General features: G+C 36.7%; 1 protein-coding gene across 3 annotated transcripts in view; it reads right to left on the bottom strand.

Moving 5' to 3' along the window:
* The window catches only part of NBAS (NBAS subunit of NRZ tethering complex), a 181970-nt gene that overhangs the window by 16132 nt on the left and 147453 nt on the right, over positions 1-18385 (bottom strand). For all 3 annotated transcript variants that reach the window (XM_075497913.1, XM_075497916.1, XM_075497915.1), the window contains 2 exons: positions 10948-11087; positions 2565-2709 (listed from right to left, as the gene is read on the bottom strand). In XM_075497913.1, coding sequence (XP_075354028.1) covers positions 2565-2709; positions 10948-11087 — 285 coding nt within the window. The remainder of the gene's footprint in view (positions 1-2564; positions 2710-10947; positions 11088-18385) is intronic.

The raw sequence follows: 18385 nt of genomic DNA, 5'->3' as shown, positions 1-18385 counted from the left end.
AATTATCTGAACAAAATCATCAGAAACAAGTGTGACTGAAGAAAAGCATACAATGTAAACTCACATATAAAAAATGGGAACAACTAGCTACAGAACTAGAAAAAAAAGGAGACCAACTGGCTGCTCTGTTATTCTAGGAGATAAGCATCTTATGGCCACTGGGACCCCAGGGTGATTACAGATAAGAGACTAGATGCATTCTCCCATTTAGGTGTTTATGGTAACTGACACATGACCCATAGGCTGACAGAAAAACGAGATATTCAGAGTCGCACTTTAACACTTACTAGGGGGAGAAGGATTTGCCTCTTTTTGAAGAGATTAATCAGGCAGTTGCAGACGTCAGACAGTCCAAACACATGTGCATTCCAAGCAAATAAAACAACAGTTATTTCAACTAAGAGGAACAGAAACATCTATCCACTGAATCATGCAAATTAACACACACACACACACAGATACAACGTTTAAAGCTATGCAAGTCCCCAAAAGACATTAAAAAAGAACCTGGCTGTAAAAAAATAGAAATACCAGCAGGAGGTGGAATAAAGGAAGAGAGAAACCTTTCTGATTACATCTGAAGAAAGTTTTTCTAACTTCTAGACCATCATGACTTGAAGTTAAATGCTTTTTCCATCACAACCTTTGGACTTCAGAATGGCAAGTGTTCTTCATGGTGATAAATTGATCTCTCAGGTTTTAGAATGCCATCATTCTAGGTCTGTCTTGCTAATCAGTGCATTTATTGAAATGTGAAGTCATCTAAACAGGTTAATTGTCAGTAATCAGATGTTCATCTTATTCAGCCACGCGATATTGACTCTAATTTGCGCACTTAAGTACCATAGCCGTGCATACAAATAAGTTACTTAAATTAATCCATGTCATTCTTCCTCTTCCCAAGTAGAAACTTAAAGCAATATAGCCTGTGTTTGTAGGTAACTACAATTACACGTTAGTGCAACTCCTGTTGCTGTACAGCATTCTAGTCATAAAAAGGTATTTTACATTGGTAAAGCTCTTTTATGTTTGAGGACCAGAATATCTTCATACCACATCTGTATACTCACACCTACACAGAGGGCTCTTCTGACATCCTGTACCATTAAAAAAGGCAGGCACATCCAACCAAAGCTCCCAATCAATACCAAAACTGTGTATAAATAAGGACTTGTTATGGAACTCAAGAAAAAGTTTACTCAATTAAGAGAACTGAGCAAACCATGACCCGTTCTTGATTGACTGCTGTACGACAGCAACACTTGGTAGGATTTGTCTTCCTGGTTCACTGAGGTGAGTTACAAAATTCTACTTTGTCAAGTTTGACTACTCCTGTGCATGAGTAAGATCACGAGTTTACAAGCTATGATGCGCCATTCAACGCCTTGTAAAGAAAAGCTACATATACTTATGCCAGTCCCAGGGATAGGGAGACCTGCCTTCCACCAAAATTTTTGGTCGAATGAATGAATTAATAAATGTATTTATCATTTCAGCTTACCGATACCTTCTGGAATTTTGAACTTGACTCAAATCAGTCTGACTATTAAAAAAAAAACCCCACACTCCACCTGTCTGTATTTTAAACAGAATGTGTTGTTTCTACTCTGCTTCTTAACATCTTAACATCGGCTGTTTTCTATAACAGACTGTGATTGCGTGAAGATGATTATAAGGGATTAATCAGCCTACTAAAAATATGTGCATGACTAAAGTTGTGTGAAGTTTATTAAGCATTTCTCAAATCTGTCTTCATTAGTATACAATGTTTACATACAAAACACTTCAATAATTTTATACTTGAGATGCTTGTATTGAAGTATGCATACATAGTTAAGTAAGACAGAACACCATGATTATTACAAAACAATTACTAGTATATTAGGTTTTTTAATCACCAACACATTTTTCAAGGACTCCTCACTAAATCTTTATGTATTTATTAGTGAGAAAATTACCGATTATTTAACTAACAGCTTTTGCCACACTAATGTCAATGACAATGTACTATTAAAGCCTTTCTATAAATACTTCAAAGAATAATTTACACTGGAACAGACCTCTCAAGGTCAGCTAATCCAACTAGCCCCCACTCAAAGCAAGTCCAACAAGATCAAATTGCCCATGATGTGATCCAGTCAAGTTCTGAATACCTCCAAGGACAGAGACTCCATGTCTCTTCTAGGCATCCACCTATTCTAATGTTTCACCACTTTAACGATGAAAAAGATTTTCCTTGTATGTAATGAGAGTTGTTGATGATGTAACTTGTCTCTATTGTCTCTTGTCCTATCACTGAGCATCTCTGAGAAGAGGCTGGCTCCATCTCCTCTCCATGTTTCCTCATCCACATATTTAAAGACAGCAATATCATCTCCCTCAGCCATCTCTTCTTAAGACAGAATGAAGCCAGTTCTCTCAGCCTCTCTACATTTATTGTGCTCCAGCCCCCTAATCACCTTGTTAGCTCTTTGTTGGGACTTGATCCAGTATGGCAACATCTTTCTTGTATTTGGGACCCCAAAACAAGATTGGTATCCATGATACCCAAAGTTAAAACTTACCTCAACAGGGAGCATGTGCTTTGTCTCATACAAAGAACGGCAGATTTTCAAAATTTCATTTCCTGTGTTCTCTTTTTCCTCAGGTGGGCATCTCTGTAGCATAACAGTCCCCAGTTTCACCCAGGGATTATCATCAGTGGATGATCTGCCCAGAAAAAAACAGAGATGTATACAGAATATAAAGATACACGCTCCCACCATTTTCTATAGGTGTTTTTCTTTTCTTTTTTTTTTTCCATGAAGTAAAGTACAATCTCATGAAAGAGGAAGGAAAAAGTTTTGAGACAAATTACTATCCTGGTGCCATCATCCTTTCAATGCAACAAAGAAGCTTAAAGTATTTTGAATTATGACATGCTGTTATAATCCCTGAGGAATCACATACCAGATAAAGATTGATCAAATTGGAATAGCATAGGAACAGCTTCTCCTGGCTTTATACCAGCTAATTTCCCAAGTAGAATGGTTTCAAGGGAGGGGTGACAGGAATCCAGCATTCCTAATTTTGTTTGCTTTGATCACATTCTAACAGCATCTCTCTCTCAAGTATCTGTCTCTTGCTTCTGAGTGGAGAAAATTTTTCCAAGATTCGTATTTTAATTTTCAGGTCCAACAAGTACAAACAAAAATAAACTTTTTTTATAGCCCATCCAAACAGGGTAGGAGAGTGAAAGTACATGCATCTGTGCTTGTCTGTCAGTAGATATGGATGCAGATACATTTGTTTTATATATTTAAAATGTTCTTTTCATTCCACACAGAACTTCATGCAGTGTCACCATTACAGAGTTAGACTTAAACAGACAGCAGACAGTAGATACAAGTAAATTTTATCATGCATGATGGCAAAGGCAATGTTTACTATAAAGTTTTGTTGCTGGAACATTTCTTGGACTACAGCTGCTATTTGCTAGATCATGGAGATGCTTGGCTACTTTTGTTAGTGATAGGTGTACTTGCTGGGACTGGATGAACGGACAGAAATGGGTAGCAGGCCAGAGCTTCTAAATGATAGCATGAAGTGTAACACTGGAACACATCCACACTGCCCTTTTCCTAATGTGAATTAAGTTAATGCATTTCCATTCCCATCTACAATGGGCTAAGATCATGCACAATCACAGCTTAGATCATGATCATATTAAGTCACAGTAATGCAACCACTATGTTCATCTGTGCATAAACTTAGGAAGGCACAAAAGGTGGTTTAAAAATCACCCCATCAGTCTCTTTGGCCATTAATCAGCATCCCAAAGATATGGGAAACTTTTCATTTTAGCTTGAAGGAAAAAAAGAAAAAAAAAAAAATCACAGCAAGACCAAATCTGGCAGGTTGGTCTTAAATTTAGTGTAAATTAAGATACTCATTCAGCACATGTGGGAAGGAGTAGTAAAGGGCTGTCAAAGTGCTGCTTTCAAAAGATATTATTTAGCAGCAATTGTTGAAAGTAACACATTAATATCACTGTAAATGGAATCTGTTAAGAGAGTCTGTTAGATTGACATATACCAAGGAACAGGTCTGACAACTCTGGAGAGGACAACCACCAATATCTACTGTTTCACATATAAGAGTTCTCTGCTGTTCATCTTCCACTTTCAAAAGTACATACTGTAAACAAATAAAGCCAGCTCCACATGAAGCTGACACTATATGCTAACATGAAAACCAGACAGAGATGCTAGGAGTGGGTAACTTTGAATGCAAACTAAATAGAAGTCATTATCTTTACTCCTGACAACTTAACTGAGCCTTTCCATCAGCCATAGTCACTGAGCACAGAGCTGCTGCAAGTCTGGCTGGGAACAGCCGAGCTCCTCCTCTCCTCTCCTCTCCTTCCAACTTGATGGGTCCAACCCAAAGATGCCAGCTTATTCAACAAGCAGAACGTGATGCACTTAATCTATGAACCCCCAGTAAGCTTAGGAGAAGAACCCCCCCGCTGCAACTCCATCTTTGCCACTGGTTAAATTGATAGCTCCTGCTATGTGATCCATCTCTTGCTTAGAGGCATGGCGAGTCATAATGAATTTCCATTTTCATAGCTGCTGCCTCCAGAGTACATTAAGAAAACCTATAAGAATTTCTCATTAGAAAAAGAAAACAAAAATCACAGTACAAAACACAGAAGTTAGAAATAATCAGCAAGATGCAAGGTCAGAAGGCTTGCTATGTGCAGGTTTATTTAAGTAAAAGATCAGATATATACTTTACATATATAAAGTTTATATATATATTTACATATATATATATATATATATATATATGTATAAAAACAAAATATTCAGTTTTCTTCTCTCCTGAATTTTACCCTAGTTCAACTATGGTTAAAAAAAAAAAAGTTATTTCTCAACATGAAAAAAGTAATTATTTAAAAAACTCAGCATGAATGCATTATTTTTTTGCCCAGAACCAAAAGAGGGAAATTTTGGATTAAGTTAAAAAAAGAAAGTTGAACTAAGGTATTGAGTCCCTAAAAGCTGGTCTTTTTGAGTTCCAAAACACCTTATCAATATTTAAAATAAATATAAAAAATGCCTTTTGAATGTAGGCAGCAAGTTCCAAAGGACTGCAAAGCTTCAGGTACTGTCAATTATTTTTTTTTAAAAAAACATCTTTATGAAGTGCTTCAAATGATATCTGAATATGAGACACCTAGATGGAAAAGCATGCATGCACAACAGGGTGTGAAAATAAAATTTTAAAAAGTATACGTTTTTTTGAGTGCTGACTGAAACAACCCAGCTACCTCTGTTTCCTCACAGTCAACATGGCATGTTATGATATGAAGAGAATCATATTTGCAGGTGAATAACGAGCATTATTCTAGCTAGAGTGTTTTAAAATACAAGAACTCAAAAAAACATTAAAAAGCACAGACTTAATAACAGAGATGTCACAAAAACTCTTCAGAAAAATAAAAGGCTACTAAAAAAACCCCAAACTTCAGTTCTTTTACTTCTCCTTCCTTTTGAGTCTTTATAGGCTCAGACTTAAATTCCCCAGTTCCTGCACGTATCATTACATTGGCAGTAAACAATCAGTTAGCAACAACGACCGTTTTCTGAAGCAGAGCAGGAACAAATAAGTAAAGATTAAACAAAAACCTTAATACATATGGCTAAACAATTGGTTTAACTGCTCACAGTTTTCCCGTCTGCTCAAGAATTTCTTAATACAACTTGCTTTAAAATGAGATCGTTGCAAGCCTCACTAACAAAACAGTTCCTTCTCCTTACTCCAACCCAGCCATCAAGGTAGGTTTTTCAGAAACACATTTTCAGGAACATATATATAAAAAACCCTAGGCTGGTAAGCATAATTGAATGCTGTTAACATGGAAGTATGCAGCAGAGGAAGAAGAGGGAAGAACGAGCAATGCAAGAAGAGGAGAAGAGCGCAGAGCAGAGCAGAGCACACTTGCAGTAGCCTTCCCAAAGGTGCAGAGATGGGCATGTGATAGCGACCGTCAATGACAAGGGGGAGAGAGAGGAGAGAACGTTCAGATAAAGGAGGTGATTTTTTTTATTGTTGCTGGACCTCCTACTTACAGCACAGCCTCTGTTTCCTGGCTGGCATGAATAATTCCAGGATTTACAAAGTCATATAATACAAATTAATAAAATTCAAAATAATAAAAAAGAAATGTAAACTACTGCCAGCACACTGTAATAAGAGGCAGTTAAAAAAAAAAGTTTATCTACTTGACAACAGTCTATGAAATTAATCCTGTCTCATATCAAGGAATACTGAAGGGAGCTGTACCTGACGTTTAAAAACTAATCATACTTGAGGTGGTGGGATTGAGTGTGGAATAAGGACAGAACTTCATTTCGTGAGTGCTATTAGCTGTTAAGACAGATGGTTTTAGTTCATGCAAATTCATTTTAATGACAGCACACTGATTATAGAAGTCAAAATTTGAGAACGTTTCTGCACACTAAATATATTATTTCTGTAGACAAAAGAAAGAAATACACATTTTGGTTTTACATAAAATGTGTAACTACATGGCCTAGATTTAAATTTAGTTTAAGTCCTTATAACAAGTACTTAATGTTTGTCCTTTAGACTTGTTAAAAAACAGAACAAAAAACCAAAGCACCTAAAGAAAAAAAATAGAACTCCAAAATATATTTGACTAAGCTAATACAACTAAGTGAAAGAAAAGATAATTTACAAAAAGGACTATGATCATGCTGTCTACTATTAAAATATCATGTATGTTTTTTGAAAGCAGTAGGGGATTTCTAAAAGATTTCTATCCTGTGGAAAGAAGGACTTTCAAGCCACAATGAGTACTCCTGCTGACACAGGATTTATAAAGTACTTAATTGGTCTTGCAAGTATTGTTAGTAACGGAAACACAAGTGATAATAAAAGGAAAGCAATGGGAATATAAACACAGAAAGACGCCAGAGAGTGAAAATGCCCCCCTTTGATATATTTTTCTATTGGGACAACTCTTAGCAGGGAAGGGAAAACTGAATCATCATTGACTTAAATAAGTAAAACAAACAAACAAACCAACCAGAGATGCAACATTCCTACTAAGAACCAAGAAAAGAGGAGGGAAGGAGGCAGAAGGAGATACATGTCTGTCACTTCTTTCAAGATGCAGCCTCAACTGTCTTCTCCCCAAGCAAAACACTGCTAAGGCAGAGAAGAGAACGGACTAGATGATTTTTCCCACCCTTCAAACTAGAAGAGAGAACTGAAGAATGAAACAACAGTGGCAACCGTGCCCTGTGCCCACCACTTTCAAAAAAAAAAAAAAAGTTTCCTATATTATGAACACAATTGCTTGCTCTGCTAATTAATTTTTTTTTTCTTCATTTTTTGGTTGTCTAGAGTTTCAGGCAAATTCAAGAGAATCTGGTAAATCTGAACTACTCTTTTATTTCCCTGGAGATAATGACTGTCAGTTTAGTGCTGAGCTTCGGAAAACCAGTTGGGAACCTGCACTGTAGATCACATTTGGGAATTGTAAGAGTCAGAGGTTCCCATGAAACCAATATAAGTGGCTATTACTAATAAAAGAGAAGGGGGCAATTTTCTCCTGAAGGCTTTCCAAAGCCTCCTGGCAAAGTCAAAGCAGTGAAGAGAGACACTGAAGTTATAGTAATAACAGGAATTATTAAATAAATGGATTAAAAAAAAAAAAATCTAATCACAGGATAACATTTGCGGTTTGTTCTTGGCATAAAGTCTCAAGACACAGGCTGGTCAGCTTCACTTCAGTTCCTGGGAAGATGAAGCAAATCCTCCTGAAAATGTTTCCAAGCAAATGAAGGACAAGAAGTAGACTGAGAATAGTCAGCATGGACTTAAGGGGAAATCATGCCTCACCAACCTGATACCCTTCTACGATGAAATGGCTGGCTTGGTGGATGACGGCAGATATTATGTACCTTGAATTCACTCAGCAAGGCTTTCGACACCGTCTCCCACAACATCCTCATTGACAAACTGACAAAGTATGGGCTAGATAAGTGGACAGTGAGGCCGACTGAGAATTGGTTGAACTGCCAAGCTCAAATGGTTGTGATCAGTGGCACAAAGTCCAGTTGAAGACCAGTGACCACTGGTGGACTCCAGGGGTCTATACTGAGACCAATACTCTAACATCTTCATTGAGGACCAGGATGAACATCAGACAGAGTGCGCTCTCAGAAAGTTTGCGGATGATACAAAACTGGGAGAGAGTGGCTGATGCACCAGTGCCTGACACACCTGATGATATTCAGTGGTACCTTAAGAGGCTGGAGGAATGGACAGAGATCAACCACATGACACTCAGCAAAAGGAAATCCAAAGTCCACCCCCTACCTGGGAAGCAATAACCATCAGTACAGGCTGAAAGCCAACCAGCTGGAAAGGAACTTGGCGGAGAAGGACCTAGGGTCCTGTTAGACAACAAGGTGACCGTGACTAAGCAATGTACCCTCGCAGCAAAGAAAGGCAACAGCATCCTGGGTTGCATCAGAAAGAGTGTTGCCAGCAGGGTGAGGGAGGTGATCCTTCCCCTCTACTCAGCACTGGTGAGACATCTGGAGTGCTGAGTCCAGTTCTAGGCTCCCCAGTCCAAAAGTGACACGGACATACTGAAGTGAGTCCAGGAAAGTGTGACAAAGATGATGCAGGCATTGGAGTATCTGTCCCACGAGCAGAGGTTGAGAGAGATGAGAGAGTTGGGACTACTTCAGCCTGGAAAAGACAAGGCTTGGGGGAATTTTATCAATTGTATAAATACCTGATGGGGAAAGTAAAGAAGAGGGAGTGCGACTCTTCTCAGTGATGCCCAATGATAGCACAAGAGGCAGTGGGCACAAATAAAAACACAATACATTTTACTAAAACCTAAGAGAAACCTTTTCGTTGTAGTTGTGGAGTCTCCAATCTTGGAGATACTCAAAACTCAAGGCAATGGCCTTGAGCAGCCTGCTCTAGCTGACCCTGCTTTGAGCAGGGGGGGTGGAGGAGACATCTGCAGAGATCCTTTCTGACCTCAACTACTGCTAAATATATGAAAATCACAGAATCACATATAAGGTTGTGAATTAATTTACCCTGTTCTCTTGCCTCTTATCTTAGCCAAATTGATTTCTTTATGTCAAAATTGTGACTATGTAAATGCCTAGGAACTATACTAACTACATCAGACCCTAAATGAGTTATGATACAGGTGATCTAAGTATTTTGCACAAATTTTCAGACCTCACTGATCTTGGAACTAAGAAATATCCCACCTCTGAAATTTAATTCACTGTTAGTTGTGATTACAAATCACATTTAATCATTATTTTGTTTTCCCTTCTTCCATTTTAGGAAGTCAGCCTGAAGGAACAGAACACCAAGCAGGAGATAAAATTAAATAATTTTAAATTTCCTCTGTTACAGAGCAATAGACAAGAACTGTCTATGTACAAGCAGTGATCTCCTTTCACAAAATCTTTAGTCTTTCTGTTCAATCCAAGGAAAAAGAATTTTGCTAACTGCAGCAATATTTCACTTGACCCTTTGTTCCATAAGTTTAAAACTGTTTAAGGTAGTGTTTAGAATTAAAAAAAAAAAAAGTTTCCCAGTTCCCACACACTGTGAGGCATCCAATTTTCAATTACAATTAAAACAAAACCAAAAAGGAAAGCTGAATATGAAATTGTGACAGATCACACAGCAGTCCTTATACTTATTAATGCACTGAAGACAATTTTTGGCTCATAAAACTGTCATAAAGAATTGAGATTAATGCTCATCCAGAAACTGCAAACAAACTGCAGGCTCGAAGGTGAATAACCCTTACAGATTACCTTCTAATGGACCAGTTCTCTACAAGTACACAAAAGAGTTACTTTTCATCAAAAAGATAAGCCCTAACGTTTCTGACAAATCAGTGCACATAAACACTTTGGGGAGTGTAGACCCCAAGTTAAAACAGGTTGTAATCAATACCCCAAAGTAATCCAATGGAAGCATCATTTAATGTTTCTAACCTAACTACCATCAGATAAAACATGGCACATCGTACTCGCTAGCCAAAAACTTATTAATATTATTGCTCTCCTTGAAAGATATGTGACTTTTGCCTCATAACATAGCATTATATGAATCCTTTTATCTTAGAAGTGATCATTAGTTATAGAATAGAATGGCTAAAATTTTTACCTTTAGATGTGTTCAGAAAGTCAACAGACAAAAACCAAAGAACTGGTAAAAAATAATGTAGTTAAGATGTTCCAAATGACCACTTTCTAAAATACTTATTCTGATGGGTGCAATGCTGAAGTTTTAAATAATTATTTTCATTTTAAATTGTTGGGCCAGGATATGTCTCCCCTAGTATATATTCCTTACTTTTGGATACTTTATTCAGAGACAGAAATAATACGTAGTGGATCTAGAAAAGAGAAGCACCATTGTTTGGTACCATTACCCTCATAGACCTCCTGCAGACTGTCTGCCACAGCCATCTGAACATTAACTTTCAAAGGTTTTTCTGCGAAGTGTAACTTTGAATGGAAACAACAGTCAGAACTTTCTATTCCTTTTTATGGATTTTGTACATACTGCCAAACGTAAGAGCAAAATACATAACTTTAAATTTAAAGTAGATAGAAAACTCTCCTGTGCAACAGTTCAGGCAATAAAATGGTCTTCTGTCTCCTCCATGATGCATATTATCTATGTATATATAGTTTTTACAAGAAACAGATTGATTCAATTCTGCATTAAAAAAAACACTTATTTTTCCCAGTATGACCCTTTCCAAAGGTCATGCTCCTCTTAGCCATGTTTGAATTAATTGACTGAAAACTACATGATATTATTAAGCAATAACACTTAGAACTCTTTTGTTACATGATTGTTTGAAGAAATGCTCACCCATTGCTCATGTCCATCGGTGGCCAAGCTTGAAGGAGTAAAGCCAAGTGCTGAAACTCAGAAGGACTGTGACTAGACTCCAGAAGTCCCAGGAAGAGATCATACCTTTTTTCTTCATTTTCAACATCTGTTATCTCTACCTGAAAAAAAAACCCAAAACAGAATTAAGACTTTTTTTTTTTTTTTTTTAAATGAAATCTGGGACTTAAAAGCAATCAACAAACTATCTGTGAAGGATATCACTGTTGTAAAACAATGCAGGAACACAGTGAACGTAGTTTTCCCAGAAACCTATTTTCTTACCTCTCATTTTCAATTACATGCAAATAAAACAGGAGAGCACACAGACGTTGGGGAATGACTTACGTGTACGTTACTAAACCAATGTAACCCCACACAAGTACATTCATTGATTAGTTCAGACGATCTTACCTCTGTGTTCTTCGACCAACTAAAAATTCCTTAAATTTCCTTTTCTTGATATATATATACACACACACACATATACGTATTTTTAAAAAATGGGTATGTCTAGTGCTTCCCTAATATATATTACTCACCTATCTTATCTGAATTTACAGCATCTAATCTTTTCTCCCACAGGAAAGAGCCCTGCAAGATGATTCTAAGTTAATTTACCCAGTGAAGAACATTTGCTGACAAATACTGTAATATTTCTCTGTATAGGTGTTTGAACCTAAGAAAAACAAAAACCCACACCCCATCAGCTAGCCACCAGACAATTCTATCTCAGAAAAAGTGTCCATCTAAGTTTAAAACCTGCAGCTTCTGCCAGGACTTGAATTTACTTCAGTTGATGACAGGTTCTTTTACAGATAATTACTGCTTGCAGTTTGCATGGTAAAAAAGTACAAGGTAAAAGGTCTGACTGTTGAAGGAAGATTGCTATAAATGAGAACCAACTTGCTACTAAATAAGAAGCGGCTTCTGTTTAAAAGTTTGGCTATCACACTAGGAGAGCTTTCACAAATGGAATAGCTATTCACTGTCTACCTGACATACAAAAGTTCCTGAAGTTTAAAAATAATTTGTTACAATAACAAGGTAGCTTCCTCTGCATTATTAACAGTCTAACACTGAATTTTTCTTCCTGAAGTTTGAAAAGTTCCAGGATATCAAACACTTCAATTTCTTCTTATAATTCTGCTGAAGTTACACAGCATTAACTGTTAACTTTTCTGTTTCAGCCCAAGTAGTTCTAAGACATCAAACATGGACAAAGTTTTCCTTAGTTCTACAGCTACTCTGAAAGATTAAAGATCGCATTCCCATCTTTTCAAAGCGACTCTGATATATCAAGGGCAAATTTTTCAAAAGAGGTTGGAAAACAAAGAGTACTGATGCATTTATTGAGTTGCCTACATAATTTGTGACTTTAAAATATTTAGTGCAGAAAAACTGTTTGCTTCTGTCTCCAGGGTACATCCAAAAGCACCATATACTAAAACATTTTAGATAGTGAAGAAATGTTTCTGAGATCTGTCCATTTAAAATACTCCTCTACTGCCAATGTCACATAGCAGACATCAGTTACCCACTTGTAATATCCCTAAATTCCATCTATACCTGCCAACACAAAATATTATCATCTTCAATATTTAAATCACAAGGCTGAAAAGAGAAGGGAGAAGAACAAGAAAGGCTAAAAGGGACGTAAGACACGCTAACCTCTAAGGATCAAAAATATTTAGCAGTTTAGCAAATTATATACTATCTAGACAACAGAAGCTCTCACATTGCTTCATCTGTCCCCAAACTCCCTTTTCAGACAACTAGCTCTTTAAATATTTAAACCACGTAAGTAGCATTCTGGATGGTCCATTGAGTACATTTTAATATATTTGCACAAACAGCATGTTACTTCAAAACACAGACTAAATGTTCAGATTTCTCTAATGATAACCATAAAAATGGAAAGAAGTAGCACAGACAGTATTAACAGATGAGAAAGACTGTCACAGAAATTGAGCCATTAGTAGCAGAGAGTAGATGAGAGTGGATCAGACATCCTATTCAACATGAACTGAATTCCAATAATTCTGCCTAATAATGCATCTTTACAGACTCGGGTTTACATTTTTTTATGAAGTTAATCAATCTAACATTATAGTGTTGTTTTGGACAGCTGGATCCTTGCAACATGATTGCTCACAACAAAACACATATTAATTCGATCAAAGTAACTCAAAAGAATTACCTTTCTATTCTCAAACGTGGTGTGGATTTCTGCAATATGTCTTTCCATAGTGGCCTTTTTCAAGTTGCCTACATTTCCCACTAAGAGTAATAAAAATAAAGTGAACTTTCTATAGAGTTAGTTATTTACAGTTTTTAAGAAAACTATTGAAAATTCACTTTTATATGGCATTTTAACTGCAAGTCACTTCCATTTACTGTGAAACAGGTGAGATTAGGAAGTAGCTACATAGTGTATAAGTATGCATACCTTTAAGAGTGCATGTGGTGATCTAAAATGCAGCACTAAGGATAGAGGAAATGGAAGGTTAATGAAAGAGCAACAAATGGAAAATACCTAAGTATTGATGGGTAGATGACAAGTATGATTACATTAAAAAAAAAAAAACAAACAACTAGTGTTATCCTACCTTAAACTCCCCATCCCTCCATCTTTTAAGTCCTAGCTATTTTCCCTTCTTCAATGTATCTTATGCTTCTGTTGCATCTATCAGTTGTCCCTATAGTCCACATACATCTGCGTTTCAAGTATGTTTTAAGCATTATTTCACTCCTGTGACAACATGGTTGTTAAAATAACTTTTTTTTAGAAAAAGAAAAGCTGAGATTCAGATGTAAACCCATGCTTTAACAGCAAGAATGCCTGCCTGTGTGTGACAATGGTCACACAGTCGACTGTATCAGGAATATTTTTTCAAAAGTATTCCTGAGTTGAAACATCATCAAATACATGCTGATTCTGCAAAGATTGTGTCCACCCTTCACATTACACGTTGATAAGTAGTCCCACTGGTTTAAGTAAGAATGCACAATGTCTGAAATTGTACGTTCTGAGAAGCAGCTGTATTTCACTTGTGTGTATGTGCCTTTACACAATCAAGATGATTGAAATCTATGCATGATTTGCCCACTAGCATCACTAGAAAAATCCTAACAAGCAGAAGATCAACACTATGTACCAGAAACACAGACAACAATAAAACATTTAAAACCTTCATTTCAAGGTATTGTTATTCCTGTAAAACATAAGAGTACATTTTAAGTTAAATATCAGTGCTATGAAGCACATCAAGGCGCTTGTCTTAAATAGTTTCCGCATGGCTTTATAGTTTGAATGACCAGATACCTTGCCCTGCCTCTAATTCTTTCCTTATAATTCTCCAGAAATAGAAATTACCATCAAACTACAAAAAAAGTTATAGTTCCTTGCTACAAGAAAGCAATAACTTGAAGTAGCACATTGGAATGAGGTTTTTTACTTATATTTACTACACACATGTATATATATGTGTCTATGTATATGTGTGTATATATACACACACACACACATATACACATACACACATACAGAGAACATAGGCTTTCCTCTGTATTGTCTCCTCTTTCCAAGGCTGAGGGAGAGTATGGTGAGGAAGCAGCCACCTCACACAGAAGAAAGAGCACGCTCAGTGTTAAAAGGTAGAAATTGCATCTTAACACAAAGCTAGCTGAGATGAAGTTACCATGGTTAGTTAAGCCTGTTGTTTTGTTGTAATAACACAGCAAAAAGATTAAAAATTCCACTTTTAACTGAACACTCTCATTGTAGCGACTCTGAATGATCTATTCAGATGACTGAATGTTTTAACGCAACAAGGCACTGCATTTTTACCAGTATGATCATCTTTAAACCATGGTAATGGGAAACTATAACTCAGCTTCCCCCTCCCCCCCCCCTTTTTTTTAAAACAAAAAACCAAAAACATCCTTCTAAAATACTGAAAGGCTATGCAAAGATAACCCGCCATGAACAGCTCAGAGCCCTGATAGCACAAGTGCCTGTAAAGAAGAATCTGTCACTAAAGAGAGTAATGAGGCCTATAGCAAGGAGGTAAGGAGTATGCTTGAACTTCAGATGATTCTAAAGGAATATGAAAACAGAAAAAAAACAAAAGCAAGGAAGAGGAAAGCAAGGACTTTCAGTTTTAACAACAGATTCTGTCTTGACAATTCTAACAATTCTAACAATTCTGTCTTGATTTTCCCTAGTTTCATGCCTTCTCTTTGGCAGTAGAACACAGCTGGCTTCATGTTTTTCATTAAAATAAAAGGCTGCGTAAATATTTACCACAATGGGAAAGTCAATTAGGGGAATTAATTTTAGAAATGCTACTCGTGATAGATTAAAAAACAAAATACAAATTAAGTAAAACCAAACCTTAAACTGTTAAAATACACAATGTCATTATCAACGAGGGACTACAGACGTTTAAAATCAAGAATATGCAAGCATCTGCATATGCTAACGTTCCTTAAAAAAAAATATAGGAAATTAACAAAGCAAAATACAGGCTACACAAGCAGCACTGAGTATTGCTTAAAACTACATTAGATACTACCAGCTGTCTGCACCAGTGCAATCTCCTCTTAATCATATGTTCTCCTCCTGAGCACTTCGCTTTTTACATCTTTTCCCAGTTTCTCCTGTTATTAATTAGCAGTGGTTAGGATGGCCTATAAAGGAGTTCTGGCTCATCCCATAGTATTGCTGCTTAATAAAGGCAAAAATCAGTCCACCTTTCTCAAATATTGACCAAGACAGAAAATTAACCACATTTCTGAATGGGAGTGCAAACTGCAGCTACAGCGTGTAGCAGCTATGGTATGCCAGAAAGCAAAAGTCAGATTTTCTTTTTATCTGAGACATATTATTTTGCGTGTCTTTGAGCACGGCCACACAATACATCTCATTGAATTACATTATTTTAGCTATCAAAACAGCTATTTTTCCTCAAGTGGTTATGGTCTGCTTACCAGTAGCATAGACTTGACATAGCATATGTTCAATCACCTCTTCAATCATCCTCTTACAGGGACAGTTGTGAGCTTGCTGTAACTTGCAAATCTTAAGAAAATTAAAACACTGCTGAAAAATTTATTACTGGAGTCCACTTATTTATCAAACAATTGGTCAAAATATCTCCGTTCTGACATCATTTTGCTGGAAGGAAGTTACATCAGACAAAATTCCTACAAGCCTTTTAAAACATTTGGTTTTATATAAAAAAACACATGAAGTATATGGGTATGGGTGCTTTTACTGCTAAAGTATAAATGATAAGAGGAATCTGGCAGTTGGTTGAGATACTTGTAATCTTTTCAACAGTACATTATCTGAGCACAAACATTCCCTTTCTCTGACTTCAGCCATCCTGAGCAAACTTGGAAGGCGTGTTCTTTATATCCACTGCTGAAATAAAAACTTAATGCACTTACAATCCCTCCTCAAATAAAACGCCAAACTGTTCTGCCTTATGATAAAATCTTTCAAAGATTCATATAGTTCTCTTCCCTCAAAGATTAGATCCTATCAGATGCCCAAAATGTTGAAACTGCTGAACATGCTTTATCCACTTTCAATGCACAAAGTTTTGACTCATCATCTTGTTCCATAGATTTGTTATTGCTTTATAGATACTCATTACACGACACACATGAAGGAGTCCAAATGTGAAAAGTTCCCTCAAAAGTTTGTTCTGTAGCTTTTAGAAACGTAGTACTTTATAAAAACTATAAAATGATATACTTGAAGAATGATAAGGTTAAATAAAGCTGTGGACATCATACATGACTGGTGAAGAAAACCTTCGGCATGGCAGTCCGCGGGATCAGTTATTTAGTTCAGTACGTTATCTCACTCTTGAAAATGAAGTTAGTTTAAAATCACTAACGACAGCAACAGTTGAATGTTCATGTATCTAAATTGTGTCCCTGAGGCACAGATATCCACTATATAATGTTCTCCTAATCCTAAAGGACAGAGACCCCTGATAGAGTTGTAAATGCCTTCTTGCTAAAGCTATATAATTCGAGAATCTGGTGCTGACCAACTTGGCTGATAACCTAGAGAGAGTTTTGTTTAAGAAATGGAAATGCCAATAAAAAGATTCAGCCAATCCAATCCTCTCCTTCCCCTAAGATAAAATAGAAAGTGCTGCCTATTTACATATGAGAATGGTGGTCAGGAACCCTAATGCAGACAGACCTCTACATCCTTCTGCCCAATGAAATCTGTTCTGCAAATTACATTTTTACTCCCTGTGAGCATGGCAGAGCCATGGTTTTCATCAACAGATTTTGTTCACTACTGATGTTCTAAGGAAATAATTGATAAGGGTGTTTGTAGCCAAAGAATCAAGATGTAGAAATCAGAAAAATGTTTTCCTGCAGTATAATCGCTTGTTTATTGAGAAAAGCTATATCAGTGCCTAAAACCAATCCCCTATATTAAAGGCAGAGACATTTGTGGCTTCCAAGAGCCACAGCCAAAAACCTATTGATTTATGTGATTATAAAATTCATTTTATTATGTCCACCAGACTGTAAACGTAAATATTTCAAAATATGTTCATGTTCCTCATTGCAGCATAAATTTGGATTAATATGGCATTGAAAATAGAAACACTAAGCAGGCATTTGAGTAGTCCCTTATTGCTACGACACATTCTCAATTCGTCAGGACTCCCTTGTAAAATGCACTACGTTTTTATTTATCTTGCCCACCCGCCCCACCCCACCCCCAAGCTTTAGTGGTAGAGAATTCATCTATGCTGCATTTTAAAATAATAGGCAGATCTGGCAGGAAAGATTTTATTCAGATTTGAGATAGGGAATGCTGATGCTAAAACTTGCTTCCACTCATTAGACAGGGCTTATCATGGTTTATAAGCAATGACTTGAAAGGATTGGTAACTATTTGATAGAATTTCTGTAAATACCATCTTGGTGTGCTGTTCACAGCACAAACATACAACAGTCTTTTCTTAAGGAGTTTACAATCTAATCAGGTAAATCAGCAAAGAAAATACTGCCCTTCCTACACAAACAGGCTAGACAGGGCTGGTCACTGAAGAATTTAATCTTCCCATCTTGTGGGTCAACCCGTAGTCCGTCATTCCCTATTCCGCTGGTATCTGTGCCCCTACTGAAAGGTCTGCACAAAGAAAAGTTACTGAAACCTACTTCCAGTACAGGCCTGCAAAGCTCAAAGCTTGTTATAAAGGACATATAAAATTACAAACTAAGTTAAATAGGTATTTAAAAGTTAAGTACTCACAATAGGAACACAAATGTGAAAAATCACCAGTAAAAACAAACTGCAAAAGTGTACAACTGTTTCTGAAAATGTATAGCTACTGACCCTGCAAAGATAAGATTAGGAGCTTTTAAAGGCTATTACTTA

This window comes from Mycteria americana, chromosome 3 (genome assembly GCF_035582795.1).
Source record: "Mycteria americana isolate JAX WOST 10 ecotype Jacksonville Zoo and Gardens chromosome 3, USCA_MyAme_1.0, whole genome shotgun sequence".
NCBI classification, from domain to species: domain Eukaryota; kingdom Metazoa; phylum Chordata; class Aves; order Ciconiiformes; family Ciconiidae; genus Mycteria; species Mycteria americana.
The sequence above is the reverse complement of the archived record's forward strand: the minus strand, read 5'-3'. Positions and strand labels throughout refer to the sequence as shown.